Source organism: Vanellus vanellus (genome assembly GCF_965231255.1).
Source record: "Vanellus vanellus genome assembly, chromosome: 5".
Taxonomy (NCBI): Eukaryota; Metazoa; Chordata; class Aves; order Charadriiformes; family Charadriidae; genus Vanellus; species Vanellus vanellus.
This window is the reverse complement of record NC_138910.1, coordinates 19,948,500-19,972,781: the sequence shown is the minus strand read 5'-3', so window position 1 is coordinate 19,972,781 and position 24,282 is coordinate 19,948,500. Positions and strand designations below refer to the sequence as shown.

The 24,282-nt window shown below is 40.3% G+C and overlaps 1 protein-coding gene across 1 annotated transcript in view; it reads left to right on the top strand.

The window, feature by feature from the left end:
• Positions 1–4,837: 4,837 nt before the first annotated feature.
• Positions 4,838–24,282, top strand: part of LOC309672049 (dipeptidyl peptidase 4-like) — a gene marked incomplete at its 5' end in the record, with an annotated part of 40,018 nt that continues 20,573 nt past the window's right edge. The window contains 12 exons of the mRNA XM_082483454.1: positions 4,838–4,843; positions 4,977–5,061; positions 13,048–13,146; positions 13,726–13,820; positions 13,940–14,014; positions 16,021–16,073; positions 16,175–16,247; positions 17,407–17,527; positions 17,956–18,116; positions 20,045–20,145; positions 23,628–23,763; positions 23,913–23,957. Of these exons, the coding sequence (XP_082339580.1) occupies positions 4,838–4,843; positions 4,977–5,061; positions 13,048–13,146; positions 13,726–13,820; positions 13,940–14,014; positions 16,021–16,073; positions 16,175–16,247; positions 17,407–17,527; positions 17,956–18,116; positions 20,045–20,145; positions 23,628–23,763; positions 23,913–23,957 (1,050 nt within the window). The remainder of the gene's footprint in view (positions 4,844–4,976; positions 5,062–13,047; positions 13,147–13,725; positions 13,821–13,939; positions 14,015–16,020; positions 16,074–16,174; positions 16,248–17,406; positions 17,528–17,955; positions 18,117–20,044; positions 20,146–23,627; positions 23,764–23,912; positions 23,958–24,282) is intronic.

Below are 24,282 nucleotides of genomic sequence, written 5' to 3'. Positions count from 1 at the left end.
TCTAGAAAAATAAGATTAAATTGTCCTCCCAAAATGCTACAGGAACTAATATTCTGTTATTTCAGATCAGGACTGACCATACCCAACTTGGCACCTAGAAAAGCTTCTTGACACCAACAGAGAGCTTGTCTAACATCCCAACTTTAAACAATTAAATCTCAGTAGAATCTTGCACTAAAAAAATCCATCATAGGTCCAAAATACCACTGGAGATTAAAAAAAAGGGGGGAGGGGGGAGGAATGTATACATATTTGTTGTTTATTTAATCCCATTTGTACACAGTGGTTTGGTTCCAAGACTTTCTGGAACTGAAAAAGATTCAATTATACACAGTTGGATCCATACAGTCCAAGCTGAAACAGTACAAACAGTTAACCCTTCTATTTCCATAGATTGTCTTTAAAATGTTTTATTCCACTATGTATTATGTAGTGCTCTGAAGGACAGGATTCCTGAGTTACAAATCCATTTTTCTGTGGTGTCTGTCACCAGTGTATTTGAGCACTTTCTGATGACGGCTTTGTCAACTATGAAAATACTGTTTTCCCAGATTTGAACAAATTAGATGTTTTTAGGAACAGAGGGGTATAAATTATTTTCTCAAAGTTATGCAGCTTGCCTGGAACACAGCAAAAATAATTAACCTCCAATTTTCTGAGTCCCAATCTAGAGCATGACTCAAAAGACACCCTTTCTTCAGAAGTGAGATGAAGTTGAGCATGTTCCAGAAGTTCCAAACGCATGTTTTAGCTCAACAGGACTAGGACATATATATCCTGAAATCAGAGCAAGTCCATATGGGATCAAAAATGAGGTATGTGCTGTGTATTTCTTATACACACTAGATGAAATTCAGTGAATGGTACAAACATTCAGAGAAATAAGCAGCAGTCACTTCTTTAAAAGCATTTGGACTGGACAATAGCTACCCATGTCTGCAGGCTGAGGGAGGGCAGAAGAGCTGCAGCATTCAAGCCTAGAGAGAATTGCTATTCATGTTTTAATCTTAATTTTGTACTTTAGTGAGGGAGAGAGATAATTGTAGGCCTCACATGCTGTGAGTGGTACCTTGCTAGAGAAATTTAGGAATGGAGTGGCCTGAAGATTCCTTTTAAATAATAGATGCTTTTCAAAGTCTTCAGCAATGGAGCAAGAGCTGTCAGTTACGCTGTTGAATGCATTGCTCGTGATGCTGCTGCTTGTATGAGGGGGCTTTAATTTGCTCTCAGCAAATGAAGGAAGTGGGACTGCTTAAGGTAATCATGCTCAGGAGCATGTCTCAGCATTACCTAGAGGGCTACACCCTCATCCACTCTCAGAAACATTAATCTTAATGTTAATAGAAGAATTAACAGAAAACTGAACCTTATACCTTCTTTAAATTGTATGAAAGTAGTACTGCTGGCCCAGATGCTTTGACTGTATTGTGTATGTGCACCTTCTACAATTCCATATTCCATGAAGTTGTGTGTACCTAGAGTCCTCTGTGTATCTGCACGTGTGCTGCCTAGAACTTCCAGGTGGCCTTGTAGTAAAAACTGTTCCCAATATTAACTCCTTTATTAACTGTATTTTATATGCTAAGTGTGCTGCATCCTTCCTCTTCCACCCTCTTCAATAAGTATCTGGAAAAATAAGCATATTGAAGTGAAAAATGACAACTAATTGGAATTAATACAATAAAAGTGAACAGAAACCTGAGATACTCTAACCATTCAACTGTGCTCTGAGGACGTGGCAAGAATCTTAAGTTGCCCAGAAATTAATTTTCTAAAGAGAAATACATAAACTTGACAGAACTGAATGACAGCTGCTACTAGCCACACTGAAATGGTTGTTCCAATGACATAACCACAGAAAACGCGCTTTTTTTCTTATCTGCTTTCCTGATTTATGGTTAATACTCTCTTCGCAATCCTCTCAAACAGAACCAGTATGATGATGAATTACAAAACCGTCCTCATGCCATTTCAGCCTCAAAATGCAAAGAAACAGAAATTATTTATGAAAACCCAGACACTTTTAATATATTTAGTATCAAAAGACACACTTGGTCAAGAAGAACTTGAACACTCCTCAGTGCTAACAACACTTTTGCCTTCTCCTCCTCATAGCACATTCAAAGTAAGCCACTGAATCAGTATAAAACTTTCCCCAGCACGTATTTTGTCTCCCATAGCCACAGTTGAGCCATCTGGAAGATATTACTGCACCTGTAAAGTAGACTGTATACATTTTAGCGACAAATAATAACTTTTTTTTTGTTCTGCAGAGAGAGCTTATGTTTTCCATTTTTCCTGTTTGGCTTCTCCAAATATTTCCGGAGGAAAGACTCAAATATATAAACAGACTTGTAACAAAGTCTTGAGTTTCACTGAGGCTAGAAGTCTGAAGGAGACATCACATCTGGTAGGTCCACCAAGTGTTTGGGAAAGCCAACCTTCAGGCTGAAAGCTGCGTTTCGGTTCTTTGTAGTAAGTAGTTCTTAATCATACAACTTCTTTATGAATACTTTTGTGTTCAGCATACAATAGGATAAACAGCTGTGGCTTCTCAAATTTTATTGTGTAGCAGCCACTGCTGGATATTAATTTCTTTAATCTCTTAGCATCATATTAATATATATCTAATTGCAAAACATGGTATAAAGTAATTTGAAATTTTTAGCTGAAGCAACTTTTTACGTCTCAGGCTATAACAAAATACAATCTGACAGAGCACCAGAAGCACAACCATTACAATCATTTTTGGGACCATGGGTATTTTGATCAGACAGGAGGAACCTGAGATTTTTTAAAGGTGTAGAGAATCACTGCTAGGAACTATCGCAACTAAGTGGAAAACATATTTTGCTATATTGACTCCTACTGAATCACTCAGGTGGTTCCCAAGTACAGAATCAGGCCCCATAAGCCTCTCCAGCATGACCAGAGTCAGAGGCACTGGTAGATTATCAGACATTTTGGTCCAGATTTCCAAAGGTACTTAAAATTGCGTACCCACTGAAACTAGCAGAAGCTTTGTCAGTGTAGGTCTTTTTTTTCTTCTTAGAATTAACCACTGAGAAGCATTAAAATTTTGCAGATAATCTCTCAAAACATTACTAAATTGCAACTTGGCTATGAAAAACTTGGTAACATTTTGTCACAAGACTGAGATTATAATTTGACCGGAGTATATACATTGAGACACAGTGATGATCACGACGTAGATGTTTAGAAAGCAAAGCACAGATTGGCTGAAAATTCACCCCAGGGGTGGGGTGGGGTGTTTTATTTTATGGTTTTTTTATTGTTGTTGGTAAGACGAGTGAGTGCACAGTATACCAGAGAGATACTTCAGTGGAGCTGTAAGGCACTCTGAAACTCTGGTCATGCATCTCACAGCATATATGCGATACTAGTTTGAAAAGTAATGTAAAAGACTGCCATTTCACTGTGATTTTACTTTATAAAAGTGAACTTATCTATACACAGTAATCAGTGTTAAGCAAGTTGTGAATTTGCAGCATTCAGTAAACTTACACTGAGCTGCATGGAACCACTACCGGAGCACATTAATGCTATTCCTAACATAAACTGATATAGCTAACACAGTGTAAATTCGTAACTAGTAGTAACCGCTACCTTCAAGGAGAATGGTATACAATAATAAGCAGAAAGTAAGTTTATATCTAGATGAAGTCTATTACCTTCCCTATAGACAAACCCTTAACGTTTGTAAATACTTTGGGTTACTCTATATCTGTCATAAAGGTTACTAACCCGTTTCCAGATACAGATTACTTAAGAAACAGCTGCTCAATCTGCAGAAGTGGAATGAAGGAACAAGCAGCACAACTTTACTGAAAGCTCCGACAAGTATTTTGAAGGCAAGGCTAAGAACTTTTGCTATCTCCCTTGGCTTCGAGTCGCTTTCTCTTGCTTTGGCGGCTCACATATCTTTTGTGCTCCACTTCTCAAGTTGTAAAAATACCTACATCTCTCTCTGATAACTACTAATGTTCATACAGTTTCAGAAACTCCCACAGCTTTCTAGTTGGTGATGCTCTGCTTTTTAAACAATCAAATACTTTATAGTTTTGATTTACGGGTCTTTTCCACCAATTAGTCCTACTGTCTCAACGCATACCCAAAACTCTCCTTGAAAATGGAATTGTCTGATGTGATAAACCAGGGTCATCCTCAGAGCTAAATTTTAAACTTCGATCCTACACTTCCATTTTCTGGTCTTCATTTAAAGTTCCACTTTGCAGATGTACACACCCGTTTCTCTTTTGTGCCAAGAACCTGTGCCAAAGAAATAAATATAAGCCCTTCCTGCAACTTTATCAGCCTTTCCATGACTTGATTGCCAGAGAAAGGAGTTCAAAGAGCAGCAACTTTACAAGGAAGGCGGGTGTTATCAGCGTACCTTAGGAGCTTTCCCATTACCGTTTCAAGGCATTTCACTTCTGGAACCTCTGCGCGGCCGTTATCTGATTTCCTACAGAAACCCTTTCAGTGTCAAAGGTCCCTCCCCTTTAATGTACAGCCATGTCACCGCGCTCCAAGGGTTTGAACTGAAGGACAAACCGCAGCTCAAATAAAAAAAAAAAAAAAAACAACAAAAAAAAACCAACCCCAACCACACGCGAAGCTGCAAAGCCGGCAGGAAACCCCACATCTTGCACAAATCCCCGCTGCCCGGCCACACTTGCTTCCTGCAACCGTCCCCGCCCCGCCGCCGCTGACAGGGGAAAGCCCCTGGGGGGCAGACGGGATTGCAGAGCCGCACGCCGCCGGCTTTGCTCCGCTCGGCTCCTGCGCCCCGGGCAGCGCCACCGCCCGCCCCGCCATGAAGGTGGGTTACGGGGCGAGGGGGGGAAGAGAGAGAGGGAGGGAGGGAAGGAGGGAGGGAGGGAGGGATGGGGCGGGTGGGCGGCCGGCCGGCCAGCGACTGCCGCCCCTGAACGGGACTTTTCTCCTTTTTACAGACCGTCCTCAAGTGGTTGCTGGGGATCCTGGGGGTCGCCGTTGTCGTCACGGTCATCGCCGTGCCCCTGGCTCTGCTCACCGGCAGTAAGTCCGCGGAGGGGGGGCGGGGGGAGAGAGGGGGTTCCCTGCGGCCGCCGGGGCTCGGGGGATCCGCAGCCGCGACGCCCACTGAGGCGGGGAATGGGGGGGGGGGGGGGGAATGGTGAAGTTTTGCGGAAAGTTTGTGCTTTAGGGAACGGCGTTGATGGAGCTGGAGGTCCTGGGGAACGGCGAGGTGGCTCACCTGGGAGGATGGGGGGAAGGGGGGGGGGGGGGGGGGGAGGGAAAGTCCCTTGAGTCCCGTGTGAGCTAAGAAAATACTAGTTAGAAGCATTATCATTTTCAGCATTTTCCTTTCCTATTGCAGCTGAAGGCTGTAGAACCAGCAGTAACGTGCCAATTAACCAATTTTCTAGGGTGCATTGAAGAGATAAGATTCTTTTCCCTCTATTTTGCTTTGCTTGCACAACTTTTGTTAACGATATTGAGTGAAATCATACACACAGCACAGTTACAGAAGTCAGAAAAGTAGGCAAAGATTTGGAATAGCATTTTTGGACTCTGATCGGTTTGTAGCTCTGGACGTTAATGTGAAACAGCATTAAATCCTCATCAGGCAATGCATTGCTTCCAGCTGGTAGGGCAGAGCTGCAGGTTAATCACTCTTTGTATGTTCTTACAATTAACAGCTGAGTGGTTGTGATATGTAGAATTCAGCACTGCAAACTCTAAGGAAGAAAAGTGTTTTCTAGACTAGACCTTGGGTGTGGTCTTTAGTTTGTGAGGTGCACCCCGAAAGTGTGAAGACGTGTATGTTGATCTTCACCGTGTGTTCAGAAATGAACGCAGCAATTGCTTACGTGCACAGAAAGGTCTGGTGGGTTTTTTTGTGTGTCAATTAAAGAGGCAAAGCTTGTGTCACTAGTATTCATAAGGCATAATTTACATTAAACTATTTTGCAGTTCAGCTCTGACATTATTAATATCACAGTCATTAAAAACTAGATTTTTCAAAGCCCAGATGTCTGAACTACATAGCTTCTGGGCTAAAACTTGCACCAGTGGATTGCTGACTCTCTTTTCTGTTATTTTTGGGCAGCTTTTTGCCTCTTATCTCAAGAAGGTAGATTTTTTGAGGTGACAGAAAATACACTTAGTTTCAGAAGTTGGGAAGAGGAAGAGAAAGGATCCTGACAGCTTATCAGATGAATGTGTGCAGGCATAACACCTAGTGAAAGAATGCAGTATGCAGGCCTGAACGCTGCTGAAGAGTTGGTGCTTGTCTACCTTAATGCCAATGCTATGTCTTACTGAAAATCAAATGGGTTTTCTTTCATAAATTGTAGCATAGGAATCCTTTTGCCGTAGAAGCGGCTGCAATTTAGAATCAGTCATTGAATATAGTCATTGAGGTCAATGTGTCAGCCTTTGTACTGTTGGCTCAAATTAATGTATGGGAAATTGCCTAGCACACCCAGGTAGTTCACTGGGTCCCTCTGGATAAAATCAAGACTGAGATAGAGAGGTCCCAGTTCAAGAACTTGAATTCCTGTCTCTTCCTCAATCAGGCCAGTAGTGACATCTGAATAACAATTGTGACCATTATAGTTCAGGAACTGCAGGATGCTCTTGAATTTCTGACTAAAGGATGCTAAACAAATGTTTTCTGTTAGGTGAGAGTGTACAGGTGGTGCCCTTATAATTACCCCTTTATAGGTTACAGCACTTAATCACCAGCAGTTTGATTATATGGCTTTTATGAATGACCTCAGGGCATGCAAGTCAGCTGAGGATGCCTCCAGGGACAGTACAGGCGCTGGGCCAGGTGCAAAATGAAAGGTGGCAAAATTGAGGGGCGGTGGGGAGGAGGAGCAGCTCACATGACTGTGACTATGTGATATCAAAGTCTGTTCTGATAAAAGTAATTTTAATTGCAGTCAAGTCTTTATTTCCTCCCCGTGGTTCGGTCATTGTTCAGGGAGTGAAAATGATGATTATTGATATACATAGATAATTTTGAGTTTGGATTTCTTACCTTTGGCCTGCTGCCCTTCTCCCCACCACGCATCTCAATGTACTTTCATTTCATAAGCTTAGTAGTCAGGCAGCAAAGAATTAGTTTGATAAATGGGCTCCAGTGCTGTGAAAGGCTGTGAAATCTTGCCACTCCAGAGGAGTTCTGGCTTGTTGGTTGGACTGTCGGCCTGTGCAAGTTCTGCTGCTTCTCTTGCAGCCATTTAGCATGGGCAAATACTGCAGACTTGAAGTTGCAGAAGGGTTCCCTAATTTTGGGTGCAGCCCTTCGGTATTTACCATGAGCATTTTCAGCCAGAACTGTGTACAAAATTCTATACTTTTTGTTTATACCCACTGCCTATTTTGCCACCTTATTATATATTTAATAACCACATGGGGCTACTTGCATCAAAGAGTTTAGTCTCAAAACAGCCTTGGGGGTTGTGTTTGAAGTCTGTTGATGAAAGCATTGTTACGCTTTGAGGAGCTATTCAAGAGGTGACTACAGTAGCAAGTGGTTACCCTTAAAGCATGTTTTCTAAAAAATTGTGGTTTGTCTGCTCTGGATTCACTTACCCATTTGCTTATGCTTCTCCCATTTTTTTTCTCATGTAACTTTCCATGCACAAGGCAGGCTGTGGCCACACACCATTACCTCTTCTCTAACAGGAGCTCTTGTTACGGCCAGCTGGGCAGGAAGGCCAGGAGCGAGAGGAAGAGTAGCCAATGCTGAGGGCAGAAAGGAGACAGTACAATATCTAGCATCATTCTACTGCCATGAGCAAGTCATAAACAGGCTTTTAGTGGGGGGGGCCTATACACCTGTCTGGTCACAAACCAGGTTTCTTCACCCAGAGGTGTAATTCTCCAATGGTGAGGTATTCACTAAATGAGAAGGCTCATTACTGTCACAGTTAGATGATACTATGCATGGGCTTCTGTGGTCTTTTGATAGAAAAGTGCATAGAAGAGGTTGGAAAAGCACAGTAGGTGCTGGGGAAGTTAATGACCTTAAGGTGCCTGAGGGTACTTTGTGGGTCTGACGCCTAACTGATGTGTTGGGTATTACTAGTGGCTGGTAGAAAACTACCATAAATGGTGATAAGGGTCACTGGCAGCAGGAGTCCAATGAGTTCATGTTGTCATCCTGGATTTGAAGTTGAAGAATGTTGGGACTGCTGAGACAGCTTTGTGCTGCAAGGACTGAAGAGAGGTGAGGTCGCAGATCTTCCTTACGATCGTGTTAATGTATAACTGAAAAGAAAATAGCAGAAAAGTCTGCAAATAGCTCTCATCATTGTTCTGTTGGGGATGGTCATATCTACAGTCTTCCCCTGTTTATCCTATCTGCATTCTGTCCTTACTAAGCAATTTTGTGACTGGGTGGTGTGGAGAAGTATCTATTGCCAATGTCAACACCCTGCTTGCAACTGAACAGTGTTTAAAATACAGGGAGACTTCTGGCTGATACGCAACACTCGTATTTGAAGACCGGTGCTGCAAGATGAATGAATCTGGCAGCTGTGATCTGTCACAGTTTTCTTGGGAATAAGGGGTCCTGTACGATTCCAGTTTCTAAAAAGCATTATGTTTAAGGGTGTTTAGGGAGAAAGCTAGAAAATCTGTAAGGGAATTTAAATCTGTGGATCAGCAGTTGATCTTTGAAGTAGAATCTCTTTGAATCTAGATTCAAAAATTAAGATTCAGATAAGAATCTTAACTTTATGGGGGGTTTTTTGGAGAACGGTTACATAAATGGTGAGCAGTAGTTAATTCCAGTAACCTAGCTTCAAAGGCCTTTAATCCAAATCACGGCTGAAATTCTCTCCGAAGTTGTATGGGAGATACAGCAGGTTAATTACCAGGTTGTGAGTATGCTGTAGGCTTGCCTGTCCAAACAGCCTTTTGGCTTGAATCCAGTTGTTCTAACTATTCTCTTTTCCCCATGTATTCATGCACCTTGCTCTGCATTACAGGGTCTTTGTAATCTTCATGTTATATGTGGATATATTACTTTTCTAGGTAGTGAAGGAAAAGCTAGAGAATGGAAATGTTTTCCTGCTGTATGTCCTTGACTTCTGTAACTGTCATTTAACCCCGTTATCTACCTTAATTAAAATGTTGAGTAATGTAATATATTAAAAAAAAAAAAAGAATTACCAGCAGTGTTTGCTATCTGTAGCACGCTTCTGCTATTTTTATTTCCTTGCTTGGCATGAGATGGGGCAAATTTGAAAAGGCTTCTCCAGAGCTATTGATTACAGAGTTAATGATTACCTCCCTCTGAGGAAGTCTCTGCAGGCCCCAAGAGTGACGCGTGGGTGAACTGCTCCGGGAGGTGTCACAGTGCTCACCCCTTGGTTATGATCTTTCCTGGATGTCCAGTATCAGCCACTGGAAATAAGGGGGGATTCTGGGTTATGTGAACCTTTAGCCTCTTCCAGCAGAGTCATTTTTACTTTGTTCTTTGCTGGATATCCACTTCTGTGCTGTAATTGTCACATATCTCAGGCAGTTACTGGGGGCTCGAGTGTAGGGGGGAAGGTTTTTGAGTGCTTTTCTGCACATGTTGGAAGAGGAACAGGGAAGGTTTGGAAAAAATAGCCTGAAGTGTCACTTTTTTTCTGACTAACTACTGAATCAGTCAGGTTTCCCTTCTTGCATCTCTTGCGCTGCTCCTAAATTACATTCTTAGATTGCAGATCATTCTCGTTCTTGTTCTGCTGTCACTTGTAAGTGGCGATACTCATTCACCTCTTCTGATTTTTATCGTTTCTCTATCCCTTTCTTTCTCATTGCTGAGCATCGTGCTTGTACTCGTCTTTCCCTTGTTTTGGTTCTTCCAGTCTCTCTTGGTAATGATGAATATGCAGTAAAGCTTCCATTATTGCTGGGTTTATACTTTTCCATCTCTTCTAATTTGGTTACATAAATGCTTGCTCTTTTTTGTTACATATGGCAATTAGTAAAATGTGCCTTGACACTGGGGAATAAACAATATATATATCAAAAGTAATTTGTCAACAACTTGAGATTTTGGTATGGTGATGTGTCATACCATAAACCTTATACAATAGTTAACTTCTTGTTTACTTTACACCTTACACCTACAGAAACCAACTCAATTTTTCTCTTGAGACAGGGTGACATATTAAAAAAAAATCCAAAATTGAACCAAAACTGTTTATCAGCTTCATATGAGTTTACTACTTACATAAAAGGTTAAGAGCCTCCTTCCCAGAAGGGTGTACTTAAGTTTTTGCTGTTGTAACAGAGGTATTATAATGTAAATATTTCCAGTAAATTATTATGACAGTGGAAATATGTATGTTCTTCTGGGGGTGAGAATAAGGTAGAGGTGAAGAGCTAGTAATTTGGAATTTACAAAAATGAGTCTGTATCTGGAATAGTAAAAAAGAAAAATAGCAAGAAAATTCAGCCTTAACAGCCTTGCTGAGGAACGTAAGAGGGAAAGAAGCTGTTTTGCTGAAATATGAACAAACATTGACCTGTATCCAAACCTCAAAGCCAATAAAATGCTCTTGAATGTCAACAACTACTTTATTTTGTCAAAATGAACCTATTTGACACTTTTTTTTCAAATGGACTCTAAACAGGAAGAACCAAAATGCAAAATTCAATGTATGTTCAGTATCTTTGGTGGATGGCATACCGCAGATAAGTAAGAATATACTGGTAGTAGCCTATCTCGCAAATTAAGAAAACACTTCAACTAGAACTTTTATGACTATACCCTTACAGCTTGGCGTATGTTTTCATATTCAGTTACTATGTGGAAGGTGTTGACAGAAAATGAAATTTTAATTTTATACACAGCCAACAAATCTTAATAGTGGCCTGATTTTTAGTAATGAGACCTCAGCAAAATATGTATGTCACCAGGGGGAAAAACATTCATCAGTTTGGAAAAATCCCTAAACCTGTTCATCAGCCACCTGTCTTAAATTGCTCCTCCTTTTCCAAGAGAGAATTTTGTTGCTTTCTGAAGCCCCTCTAATTGAAAATGACACTTACTCAGTTAGGAAGGAGAGAAGTGATATTCCCAACTAGACAACTGTGCATGAATATCAAATGCACATTTGTTCATAATCCATCAAATTAAATATTCAGTTAATATAGAATAATTAACCTGAGAAATTAATATTCTCATGGAAGCTTTGTGAGCAAGAAATCTAGACTAGTAATGTTTTTAGGACAGTCAAATTTCAGATGGAATTGAGCAAGCGATTTTTTTTAACCTTTGCTGAGTATCGTAGGCTAAAGGCATTGTTTGTTTGTTATGGCTCTTGCCTTCTATTGCAGCAGTGGCTGTACGGTCTGCGCTATATATATGCAATGTGCTTATTGTTTGGAAATAAGAGTAAAATTGTAATAGCTAATTTAATTATCTTCTTATCATTGTCACATGTATTTAATGCGCAGAAAGATAACATGCAAAAATCATTGCGAGGTGCTTTTCTGTGTGTGTGTCCCCAAGGGCCTTGGACTCTTCTAATTGTTCAGTATAATGAAAGAAGAGGCTGTCTGTTTAAAAGTATCTCAGTGACTGGGACTCTCTTGATACGGGCAGGTTATTGTCTTGGCTGATCAGTCACCATGTCCGTACTTGAGTGTTATTATCAATTGTTTTTATCCTAGACCTTTTGATTCGCACTGGTGGTAACAAAAAAGGAATGATTTAGGCAGTTGAAATAAAAATTGCTTCCTTTTTGGACTGTGTAGATTTGTATGAAGGTAGTTTTTAGGTTTCCATTTAAAAAAAAAAAAAAAAAAAAGCAGGAAAAAAAAAAAAGGCAGGGGAGTCAGCAGGGGGAGAATTACACACCCGAATTTAAAAATTGTAGTCTTTGTTTTCAGAGGAGAAAGATCATAAAGACTCACAAATGAATTTGTTACTATTATTATTTGAAGCTTTCAGGCTTTGGAAAGAGTAGCTTGTGCACTGCAGCCAGTAAGAAAGAAATATTTTTCATTGAAGTTGACTGCAGTGCACTGGAGCTAATGACCAAACTCATTAGCTTAACTGGGTTCAAAGTATCACTTAGTATTTTCATAGTAACCCAGCTACTTGGCTTTAATTTTGGAGTCAAAATAATAATGTTGCAGTAAATATTAAGTTACCTTGGTGAAAAACATATCAAGAGAGGGATAATATTTAACCACTTATTTCATCATAAGCTTACCAGTAAGAGTTTGTGATTTCATTAATTTTTTTTTAATTAGACCTTCTCTGAAAATTTCATTGCTTCTCAGATTTTTTTATCTGAGACACTTCTCAAAATTGAGTTTAATGTTAAGCAGATGATTCACAGTTGAAGGGTTCATGAGCAGGAACAGCAGTATTGTGGCATATGTGATAAAGTACAGCAGCAGCTTTAATTTTAGGGTATCTTTCAAGGTCTGTACCTCTGCTCACATGGATGCCACATTTCATTCGTCTGGACAGCCATACCCATCCACCACTCTCAAATGTGAGCATGTATGTCCCTGCATTACATGATCCACCCCACAATTGACGTCTCAGGCAAATATTAGCAGTCAGGGTTCTGCAGCGAAGTTCCAGGAGTAAGCATAGGGGGGAAAAGCACCGAGATCGCTTTGTTTCAACTTTTGAGGCATACAAATACGCGTTTCCTGAGATAAGAGGGCCAGAGGTGGTCTGTCTATTTTTGTCACTGTCAAAAAGGTATTTTCATTTACTCAAAATGTAACTGCTCTTGTGTACCTTAAAGTAAAATACTCGCAGAGAAAAGGCATTTGTAATTTTTACAAGAATTTGTTGAGTGATCTCACTGATACTCCTTTATCTTATGCTTGCTGAATTTATCTTGCAGTAAACCTTTAGTGCCTTCTCCCTGCTAGTACTTTAGAGCTGGTTAGCTAAAACACATCAACCAGCAACAAAAACCCACTTATTTTGGTAGTCAAATTAAGAAGCTGGGGTGGAACAATTTGCAGCAACATCAAAATATCTCTTCTGTCTCTTTCTTTCAGAGAGTACCTCTGAGGCTGATTCACGCAGAACGTATACTCTACAGAATTACCTGAACAATGACTATAAGTACAAAACGCATAATTTGCAGTGGATTTCAGGTAATTCATTTCTACATACAGCGTAAATGTCAAGAAAATGTACTGCCTTCAGTAAACACATATCTTCATGCTGAGGTGACTACTGTATACTGAAAAAAAAAAGTTAAATTATTTGTTGGTGCCAGTATAGAAAGGTGCGTAGCTCAGAGAGTTGTGATTATTTATTTTTTTTTTTCCCCCCTTAGATACACATTCGTGTTCAGGAGAATATAGCTTACCGTGCTGCTAAAAGAGCATACTTATTTCTATGCTTTTTTGTAGAAGCGTGTTATATTCTGAAGTGTGTCAGCTTCCTGTGCAAAAGGCTGTCGGGGAGCAGGAGGATACAGGGTGCTTTTCCTTTTGAATATGCCCTGTGCCCCAAAGGAAAGAGAAGACAGAAGGCAGAGGCTGTGGGCCCCAGGACTACATTTCGTGAACGTTCTTGTGCTATAAACATCCTTTCATTACAAAAGTGGGAAACACAACATTGACCAGATTTTTTGAATTTTATTTCCTGCTTAAAAACATAAGGGGAAAAGAGAAGCAACCGATGAGCATTTTAGTTATTGTTTATTAGCAGCTCTCTTGTTCTTCTAGGAAATCAGTATATTCACAAATCAGCTAACGGGGACATCCTACGTATTGATGCTGTCACCGGAACTTCCTCAGTAATCTTGGCGAATACAACACTAGTACGTTCATTTACATATAATATAGGCAGACATTGGGAAAGGTGTTGAATTTAATATTTTGTTCTGCAAATTTCTTCGGAGTCTGTGCTTTATGTGTTTCTTTTGCCCTTTGTTGACAGGATAAATACAACGCAACCACAGTTATATTGTCTCCTGACCAAAAGTTTGCTCTTCTGCAGTACAGCTATACAAAGGTACAAGTGCACTTTGCGTCTCTGAGGATGAAGCTGGGAAATAAAGGTTTGGGAACAACCGAGGAAGAAGCTGGTCTTGAAAGTAGGGGTGTCAGAGGCTGAGAGAACGTGAGGGAAATGCAGGAGGATGCATGAACGCAATGAATGTCTGCAGGGGAACAGTGAAGTTGAGCAGGCAGGAGGAGGAGAAAAGAGACTGGTGGTGTCTGTGAGCTTGGCAGCAGAGGTATGACTGCCTGAGAAGAGAAGCTGGGTAAAAAGTGGGTGGAGAGAGATCACAAGGAGAGTGAGGCTGGACGGTTCCTCAGGGGAGACAAGCTAGAAGAGTAGATAGGTATGACTGTCCGAGGAATTGTGTGGGTAAGGAGAAGTGATGGGTAGATACACTTGTATACATACGCTTGTGTGTGTATATAGGCTATGTATGTATATGGTGGTTACATCGTGGTGTTAGGGCATAAAAATTTAAAACTGAGGTGAATGAAAAACAGCATGTGCGTACAAGAGAAGGCTGTCCTCTTGCGCTTGGAGTGGACTTGGGTGTCCTTGTTGCCTGCTGTCAGCAAGCACGTGAAAAACCTCCAGGACAATGCCCCATCCTGGCTTGGTGCTGAACCACGCGGCAAAGGTCAAGCTACGTTTATGCCAGCTGGCATGAAGGCCTGGCTCCGGCTGCCACTTGAGGACAGTTACAGAAACCTAAGGGAGGTGATAATTTGCCCTACAGTGTGTGCACTAAGCAGCCAGTAACTTTGTTGTTGTTTCCTTTTTTTTCCCCAGAGAGCTAGCTGCCTGGTTTGATTGTAAAAAGCTCAGAGCTGACTTGTGCGGCGTACAGACTCTCGAGCACTGTGTCATTGAGCTCTGTCTACGTGCTCTGGCTTTGCGGTCCAAGAATGCCTCTCACACGGCGCCAGCCGCAATTCACGCGCTCAGTCATGGTTTTTGCAGTTTTAGCTTCCTCGCTAGGTACTACTAAGCCAGTTACCTTTTGTCTTCCTGATTTGTTCAGAATTGTTTGGCTTTTCACTGCATTGTTAGGGGCCACAAAATGCCTTCTATTTTTCCGGCCACCCTAGACATCCCCTCTACTCATGATTTATTGCTCTGTAGTATTTTATTTGCCGCAGTCATAAGAGAGAATTTTATTTTAATGCTGAAGCAAGGTCTATTAACCTTTATATAATAGTGTGATTGAAAGTTATGTTATTATTAATCTCTATCGCAAGAAAACAAAGTAACAAAATGAATCATGGGGATGTAGACACTGCTTATGTAATAGCCATCTGGTTGTGTAGTACTAAGTTATTGTTTTATATCTTCATACAAATCTTCAAGAACCGTCATGGAAGGTAGCGTTATTGTAGCATGTCAACACTGTGGGCTGAATCAAACCTCTTCGGTCCCGCATGGTGAACACTTTTACACGTGTCTGCATTATCATCATCATCTTTCTCTCTGTAGGGGCCCACAGAGCGATACAGACTTCAAGGGACAGGTTTCTGAGAGAAAGGGTTTATTTCTCTGACAATATGAATGGGAATAGGTCACCCTGGAACTGGAGGAACTGCTACAGAAATACTGCTGGGACTTGTAAGGACTACTGAACAATAAGATGCCAAGTTAAATAATACAGCATGGAAAATGAGACAGAAAACAGCAAGTGTGCCAGTAAGGCAGAAGGAGGAGGATTAACTGTGCATAGCTATGATAGTCTGCCATGTAGCTACAAGGATTTCTGCAAATCTGCAGCATCTCTGGCCTCTGTGCCATTGTCCTTAATCAGTCAGTGGCCTCTGTTGTAGTATTTAGGTGATGACCCCAGAGGGGTGTCGATTCTTTAGTCTTTTCTTAAACCTTGGAGAGATTTGTCGCCCTTGTATATTCGTTGTGTTCTGTCTGTCACACAAAAGCGGGAGAAGGGTTTCAGAGGTAATTCCAACTGTAAGAGGCGTATGAATCCTGGCGAAATCTATTTTCATAATATTAAAGTAATTCTTTTGCAGTTGTGGAGGCATTCCTATACCGCTTCATATCACATCTATGATTTCAGTAGCAGGTCAGTAATTTTTGCACAGGAGACATAGTTTTAACATTATTTTGCAATGAAATGACACTTCACTGATTTATCTTAGCTGCATTTTGGTTTTGTTTTTCCAGTTCTATCTTAGATGACGGACTACTACATAATGATGTACAATACATATCCTGGTCACCTGTTGGTCACAAACTGGTTAGTACAAATAAGTGAAACTTATATAAACCAGTCATTTTTGTATACGTGGGATGGAAGCTCACATTGTATGTACCCTTGAGGTTTGGGGACTTTCCTGCTGCTAGATAAGTAGCTGGAGTAGTTTCCAAGTTGGCTACTGTTGCTGGAAAGACTCCAAAATCTCTCTGTGTGTTTTGTTTTGTTCTTTAATGAAAAGGCACTCCTGAAAGTAGCAGTGGCCCCAGTAATCATATAATGCACAAATGCACAGGAACTTCATGTTTTCACAGTTGCAGACAGTAGTTCATCCCTTTCAAAGGCAACAGCATTACAATTGTCTACTGACTCATCGCTGTGATTTTTATCTCCTAATTACACCATAAGCAGTGAAGTGTTGCTGGATGCCTGTAACAGGGATTAGAGGATCAAAATCTCTCTTGTACTCTTTCCCACTGTCCTTTTCTTCCTCCACTCCTCCCCAGTCCATGGCAATCGTGACGGCCACTGTGTCTGCGAGGCTTGTGTGTTCCCTGTAGTGAGTGTTGGATCTGACTAAAGACCTGTCACAGGAGAATGTGGTGTTTATTTATTCTTATTGTTTGTACTATAGGGATTATAGAGCCCAACCACAGAAGCAAAGGATGTTGACAAGAGGTTTCTGCATCGCAGAGTGAAGCTCTGGAATAAAACCGAGTTGTTAGTTGTTGGAGAGGAAACTAGAGAGGCAGGCAGGTGCCAAAAACTAGAGGAGTTCTGAGTGCTACTGCAGAAATGTACCGTCTCTGCAGATCTATTAGCAATGCTGAGACCTCCATCTATATTTTACCAAAATACTGATAGTTTTCTTTGAAAGACAAATTAGTGAAAAACAACTCATAATGAAGGAAAATAAGCTTCTATCTCAACAGAAAATGAACAAGGTTTTCAAAACTTGATATGGTAATCATGTCATTTATTATAGTTGACTGGTTTTTGCATCTAGGCCTGAAGTTAGGTTGCTACACGTGATTTTTATTAGTAATTCAAGTTTGTTAAGTATCAATGATGTTTGGTGAAACGCAACTTTCAAAGACAGTTTTTGTCATCTAATGTAAAAGTAAATTTCCCAGTAGATGTGGCAAAGGAAGGAAGTAGGATTTACTCTAACAGTAATTGTAATCATAATAATGTTTTGCAGGCCTATGTTTGGAATAATAATGTTTATGTAAAAGCTTCACCAACAGAAAAATTTGTGCAAATCACTGAAAATGGAGAAGAAAATAAAATTTTCAATGGAATACCAGATTGGGTTTATGAAGGTAACTATATCAAGCATATTTTACTTTGCATAGTGCTATAAAAGTTTTATTTTATTGTAATTATTTTATTATAACTCTTATTTCTTATCATTGAAAAGTTCAAAATAATCTAAGTCTGGATTTTAACAGAAGCACGCATCCTTGCCTGAGCTTAATACCTGGGTAGTATGAGGGTCTGAGAACGGAAATGAGTTTGCCGAACTTGCAGCACATCACTGGAAATCATAGTGTGTGTGAATTAGCTTCATATTGATCTAATTAAGCATTGATCTAGTGTTTCATTTCGGAACCCCAGCAAACAGTCTGGACTTTGGTATCTGAACTTCAATTAAAGAAAAGAAATCCTATTAAAAACTACTGAGAACAGTACCTAGGATAGAAGAGCCAACTTATCAATTATACCTTAAATGCATTTGCATGTCTTTCAGAGGAAATGTTTGGCACTCATTCTGCTCTGTGGTGGTCTCCAAGTGGCGATTTTGTGGCATATGCAGCATTTAATGATACAGAAGTTCCTGTTATAGAGTACTCCTTTTATTCTGATGACACCTTGCAGTATCCAAAGACCATTAGAATCCCATATCCCAAGGTTGGTGTTATTTATTAAACATGGTTGTTCTGCAGTTTCATTAAGAGAGTAGTCTCATTTAATCAGTTTCTGCTAATGAAAATATTGTCTGTCTCTCCTCAACAGCTTGCTGTGATTACTCTTTCTGAAGTCAACAGCATCTGGCAATGTTAAAGTATTTTATTATCCCCAGGGGAAAGCAAAAAGAAAAAAAAGTATGATTTAAGGTTTTGTTTTTCACCAAAAAAATTTGAGGTAGCAAGTAGATGTTGAGATAAAAAAGCTTTTAGGGAATTGAAGCTGGTACAAAGCATTTGGCAGATGTACATTGTGTTAGGGTTTTATGTGGTGTTGATAATGGAATCTTCAACTAATGTAGCATTTTTAGTTGTTGGATGCTTCCTATATTGGGATGAAGGGGAGGAATCTGCTGATGGAGTTTCTTTGCCCACACCTAAAGCTCTTTCAATTTTAGCTGTGAGAGTGAAGCCTTTAGTGCAGGCAGCTGCTTCTCCTCCCCCTTCCTCTCCACATGACTTTGTGCCCACTGTTCGTGGCACAGTTGACACTGGACTTGAGTGAGAGTCAGAGTCCAGTACACTACAAACAGGTTCTTTCAGATACTCCACACGTGGAGAGTTTAATGTTTAATACAAGATTTACCTGTGTGAAGTTACTTGACGTTACACAGGATTTTGATTTAGCAGAGCGATGCAGCAGTGCACTTCAGACACAATACGAGTATGCATTACCCTTAGAGTACAACAGTTGCACTATACTGCTGAATCGCAATACAAATGTGGTTCTCATTGCTGGTCTCCATAATACGCTCACCACCACAATGCTGGGCATCCCCAGTACTGGGCAGGAATACATGGGTTGAAACCATCTCAAGCCCATCACTTTCTTCAGTTCTTTTTGTTCATCGTTTGGTTTCTATACTCTTTGTTGGGCTGAGGCACCTATATATTCCCCCCCCCCACTGGTCTGGCCAGCTCAGGAAGGTATTTTCACTCTTGATTGACTGGGGCAGAACAGCTGATACAGGCAGCTGATTGCTCAACTGGTACAGCTGTTTGTCTGGTGTAAAAGCCGCCCTCCCTCCCTTGGTGCCAAGTTCAGCTTTCTCTGCAGCAGCTGTGGTCAGTCACTCCCTACCCCTCCCCAGAGCTTCAGGAGTACATGGCCTTTGCCTGTCCCCTTGGAGCCTCTCCCGGAGGGGTCACTGATGCTTACGGCGAGCCGCTGGGCTCACTGACAGCTACAGGGACTCTGCCCTCAGCGCGGTGCCTGTGGAGAGACATAGGTGTGGAATGAACTGACGATTTAAATTGTACTTTTTTGTTACATACCCCTGTTGTTTGGAATGTTGCTGACTTCTGGAGGTGGGTGGACTACAGCTACCGAAGCTTTACGATGAGGACTTGGCTAGTTAATTTCTAGAGAAGCAACAGTTATATTGCTGTCAGTACCTAGTAGCACTACATTAAAAATAGTGGGGTGCGTGCTGCAGTCACAGCTTTGACTGTGGTATAGGCAGCTATTACGTGACCACTTAATGTAAGGTATCAGTTTCGATGAAGAAGCGCTTTTCTGCCAGTTAGCAATGAATTTGATTCACTGTTAGATCCTGTATGTGGCATGTGGGACGAGATACGGTCAAATGCCGCTGTGTGTACAGCAAGCCCTGTGTAGGTATGAATGTTTCTAAATGCAGCAGTCTGGCTTATCTAGAAATGCATAACTAACACTTTCACATAAAAAAAAATACAAAGGATAATTTATGTATCGATCTGAAGAACTGCATTTAGGAGCTTGTCTTTCCACATGTTTGAAGTCAGTTGGTTCTACCTGACTGTCTGTAGTAATTTCTTCGTCTGTGGTTTCAAACACTTATTTCAGCAAGAATATTCTCTCTTCAAAAGTACAATGAAAAATTTTATTTTTAGGCAGGAGCTACAAATCCAACTGTGCGACTCTTTATTGTGGATACCAGATTGTCTCCTCCTCTCCACTCTGAAATTTCTCCACCTGCAGAAATAAAGTCAGGGTAAGAAATTCTGGTTAAATATTTGCTTGTTTCTTTTGGTGGGAGAGGAGGAGCTTTTATGTGTGACCACCGTTTATTCAGTGTATATGGCAGTTTTTCCCAGTCATACGGCTCTGGTAGCAACAAGATTTACCAGAGAAAATCTGCACAGAGATTACCCTCCTAGTGATTATATATAGATGGCATATTCCATGTATGTTATATTCAGAATGTGACAAGTTCTTGGCTCATCACATTCAGTGGAGTCTAACTATGGTGAAGTCATTTCACAGTACAACTTTAATATGAGCAAGTTTTGGTATAATCAAATTATAATATATGTATTCCAATTCACTGGGGGGGAAAAAAAAAAAAAAAAACAAAAAACAAAACAAAACCTTAATGGTAAGCGAAGATTTGATTTCATTGGAAGCAAACTCCTTGCTAAGGCAAGGTATCATGGTTGTCTTCAGATCTATACTTAAAATGTTTGTTTTCTTTGGAAACATGGTGAAAACCAGCACCTCTCACAGTAAATGGAAAATTGTATTTCTCAAAATGCCACTGGAAATGCACAACATGATATAAATGTATTTTGTAAAGAGCAGCTAAATTGATTTAAAATGCATGCACACAGAATTTGGTATCCCAGATCTTGGGTTTTGTTTTTTCTTTTTAACAGTATTGTGGAAACTTTGTAGAGGTTTGCACTTAGAAACATGATGGGTGTGGAAGCACAGGTTATGCTGATAAACTTTGGGGGGGGGAGGGGGGAGGGGAAGAGGTCTGTTAGCTAGTGCGTAAAACCAGCATTTTGTACGTGGTGGCCAAAAAGCTGTAACTGGAATATCAGTGCTATTCTGTTTCAGTCCTTACCAAAGTGTAACTAACATCTCTGTGTTAAGCGAGATGCACAAGGTTTTATGAATATGTTGTTGTTTATCCTTTCTGTACAGTAATAGTGCAATAGCTAGATGTTATGTATGTGTGCTCTTTTTCTCCAGAATTTCAGTGCCTCAGAATTATATGTTTTGGTCAGTTCTGATAAGGTCTCCGCTGTCTTGGAGTTATGGTTTACCTTTTGTTAACACCTAATGAAGCTGAACAACGCTGCTGTGTTGGGGAATAACCATCATCTCCCTTCCAGCTTTGTACCCATCGGGCTAACGCAGGCCTGAGTTATATGGACTTAAGCCATTTTAAAATGAATGTAAACACTCTGTAAATCAGGATTAATCCAAAGATAAATCAAGTCTTGAATGATGAGTGCAAGGATTGAAACTTACTCTTTCTCCCAACGGCTGATCCAAATAACAGTTAAGCCTCAGCGTGTGTGTCCTGCGGGCGTTGAGGTGGCCAGAACAAGTCTTGGGGAATTTTGCAAGAGAAAAAGTACATGAGCAGGAAAAGGCAAGTGATGTGCAATGTTGCTGTCAGGTTGTCTTGCTCCTGAAAGCCCAAAGTAGTGAATATTTGCACAGTATGTATATTTATACCACTGTATGACAGGAAAGGTTAATTTTTGTGGGGGAAAATTCTATTTTTACTTCCTTGGAGCTAAATTCTGTGTAGAACTAAGTTTGAATTGGTGGCATACCTCACCCCGCTGGCCTGGCCGGGGATTTCAAGGGGCAGTGCCCTAATTGCCTGTTGCAGCATTGTCCAGAGCTCGTGGGATGTGCAGGAGTTGTACACCGAACATTTGAAGGGGGCACCGTGCACTTCTGTTTCAGAGGGAAACTTTTATTATTTGTCAAGGAAAGCTGCCAAAAATCTGGCATGGCATTGCTTTGCCACATAAGATAGTAGATGAAACCCAACAGTTTTTGCATGAATGACCAGCGTGAAATTAACACAGTGTTTAAACACCACTTTTAGCGTCATGGGTACAGGGGGCTCCTGTTGACAGGAGGATGAAGGCAGTGGATACTTCTTGTCTGAAATGATCTGTCCTAAAAACAAGTCGTCTTTAGAGTAGAGAGCACCAGACAGTGAGTGCAGGAATATCCCTTCTCAGCAGCAAATGAGGAAGGGCAGTACAGAACTACTGTACTCTGTACTTAATTGCAGCTTAGTTGACATTTCATAGGTTGTTGAAAACTGAAGGCACATTCCTAGTCTTTATATAATAACCATAAAAGATTTACTATGTTATAATAATAGCATAATAAATAAGATTGTTCTCTTTTTTTTTCCTTGCACTGTCCATCTTGTCTGGTGGATGATTTATAGTTTCCAGAATTGTTAACTTCTCTCACTTTGAATTAATTCCCCTTTTACAAGACAAGGGAAACCACTATTATAAGTACATGAAGAACGGCAGTTTTTTGTGGTTTTTTTTTTTTTTTTTCTCCAAACAAGCTCCTGCAGAGTGCTTTTATAATGTTATTGGTCTGAAATACACTGTTTGAAGCCAGTGACAGTAGCAATTAAATGACCTACCAACTTCCCAGTCAAATATGAATGTGAAAATAGACCTTTTTTTTAAACAACACTTCTGAACTGCACACTAGAAATAAACCTGAAAGCGGTCGGTAACCAGTTGGCATATATTTTTAATCCATCCACACTAATTGTAGTTTTTTCTTTTTCTCCTCCCCCCAAATGATCACGAAGATATTCACTCTCATCACAAAACTTCCCACACATTTTTGTTAACTAACTTTGGGGGAAAAGGGAACATGAACTTGGAACTAAGTCAAATGTGCAAATTCCGGTTAAAAATGTATACTTGCCTTGGAGGGGAGGTTTGTTTTATTTTAGTTCATAAGGCTTCTAGGAGATAGGAGAAATCTAAAATAAGAAGAGACGAGTACATCTAACAGATCATAATGGTAAACAAAACCACTAAATTTTATGTGGTGCCTTTTTAAAATTAATATACAGGAATATTCATGAAAATGATATTTTTTTCAGATACTCCAATTCTTCACGTCAACTAGTTGGTATTCTGAAGATGAAAGTAAAATATTCAAATAGTAATTCTTCTTCTTGGTATGGTCTCTCCCTCCATTCTAACTAATGGAAATGAACACTAACTTGAACAACGATATGTATCACTCAGAAAGTGTTTACAAGCAACCAGTTTCCTGCAGCTAAGGATAAAATTCCAAAATCTAAGGTCCATACAACTTGATATTCAGAAGAATTTCCTCTTGATGCACGTAGTACAAGGTTTATGAACAGTCTGGAGTAGCTATTATTTTATGCGTTAGAGAACAGTGATCTGGCTGTTAGAATTTAATTGCAGTCTTTCTGGAAGCAGATATGTACAAACTATCTAATGCTTTATTGTATGAATGAAAATAACCAAGGCATCTACTAGCAGCAAAAACAATTGGCAAAAAAATGGTGCAATTAGGTTTGCATCATTGTTTATTGTTGAAGAGTAGATTGAAATTGAAATAGCCAGATGAGTCTCATTCACTGAATTGCTGAATGCTATTGTATAGTATGCTATTACGGAGAGGATTTTAAATGTCTAATGCTATTGCTTTTTTCAGGGATCATTATTTGAGTGTTGTAACATGGGTGACAGATGAAAGGATCAGTCTGCAGTGGCTCAGAAGAATTCAGAATTTTTCAGTCCTCACAGTCTGTGACTTCAGCAGCGCTGCTAGAAATTGGTCATGTCCACAGGTAAGAAAAAGGAGATGGGAGAGTTGCAATGCTTGATAAATGAGACTAGAAAGGAGTAGAATATCTCTGTATGTTTATCTTTGTAGAAACATAGCCTGATGTCGAATAAACATAATTGTTGTGGGATTGTTTGTTTTTTTCTTTCTTAGGAAAAACAAGTTACGGAAGAAAGTAAAACTGGCTGGATTGGCAGAGTGAGTGTTCAATTTCTAAAACTGCCACATGCTAAATAACACTGATAATTAAGAAAATTTCATATGAGCCTCACATTGGTTGCAATGCCTCTTGTGTCCAGGTCTGATCCGTTCGCTTGTTGCAATACACACGTGTAGGAAACGGCGGTCTCCAACAGAGCTGCCATGCCACCCTGCTCCCGATTTTAAGCTTTTGTGGGTATGGGGTTTTGAACTCCCAGGCTGGGCTGACAGTGCAGCACGGGCTGGAGCTGTAACTGTGTCGTGTTCAGCTTGCCAAAAAGCAGAGTGCTCCTTCCAGACTCTTTTTTAATTCTGACCTACC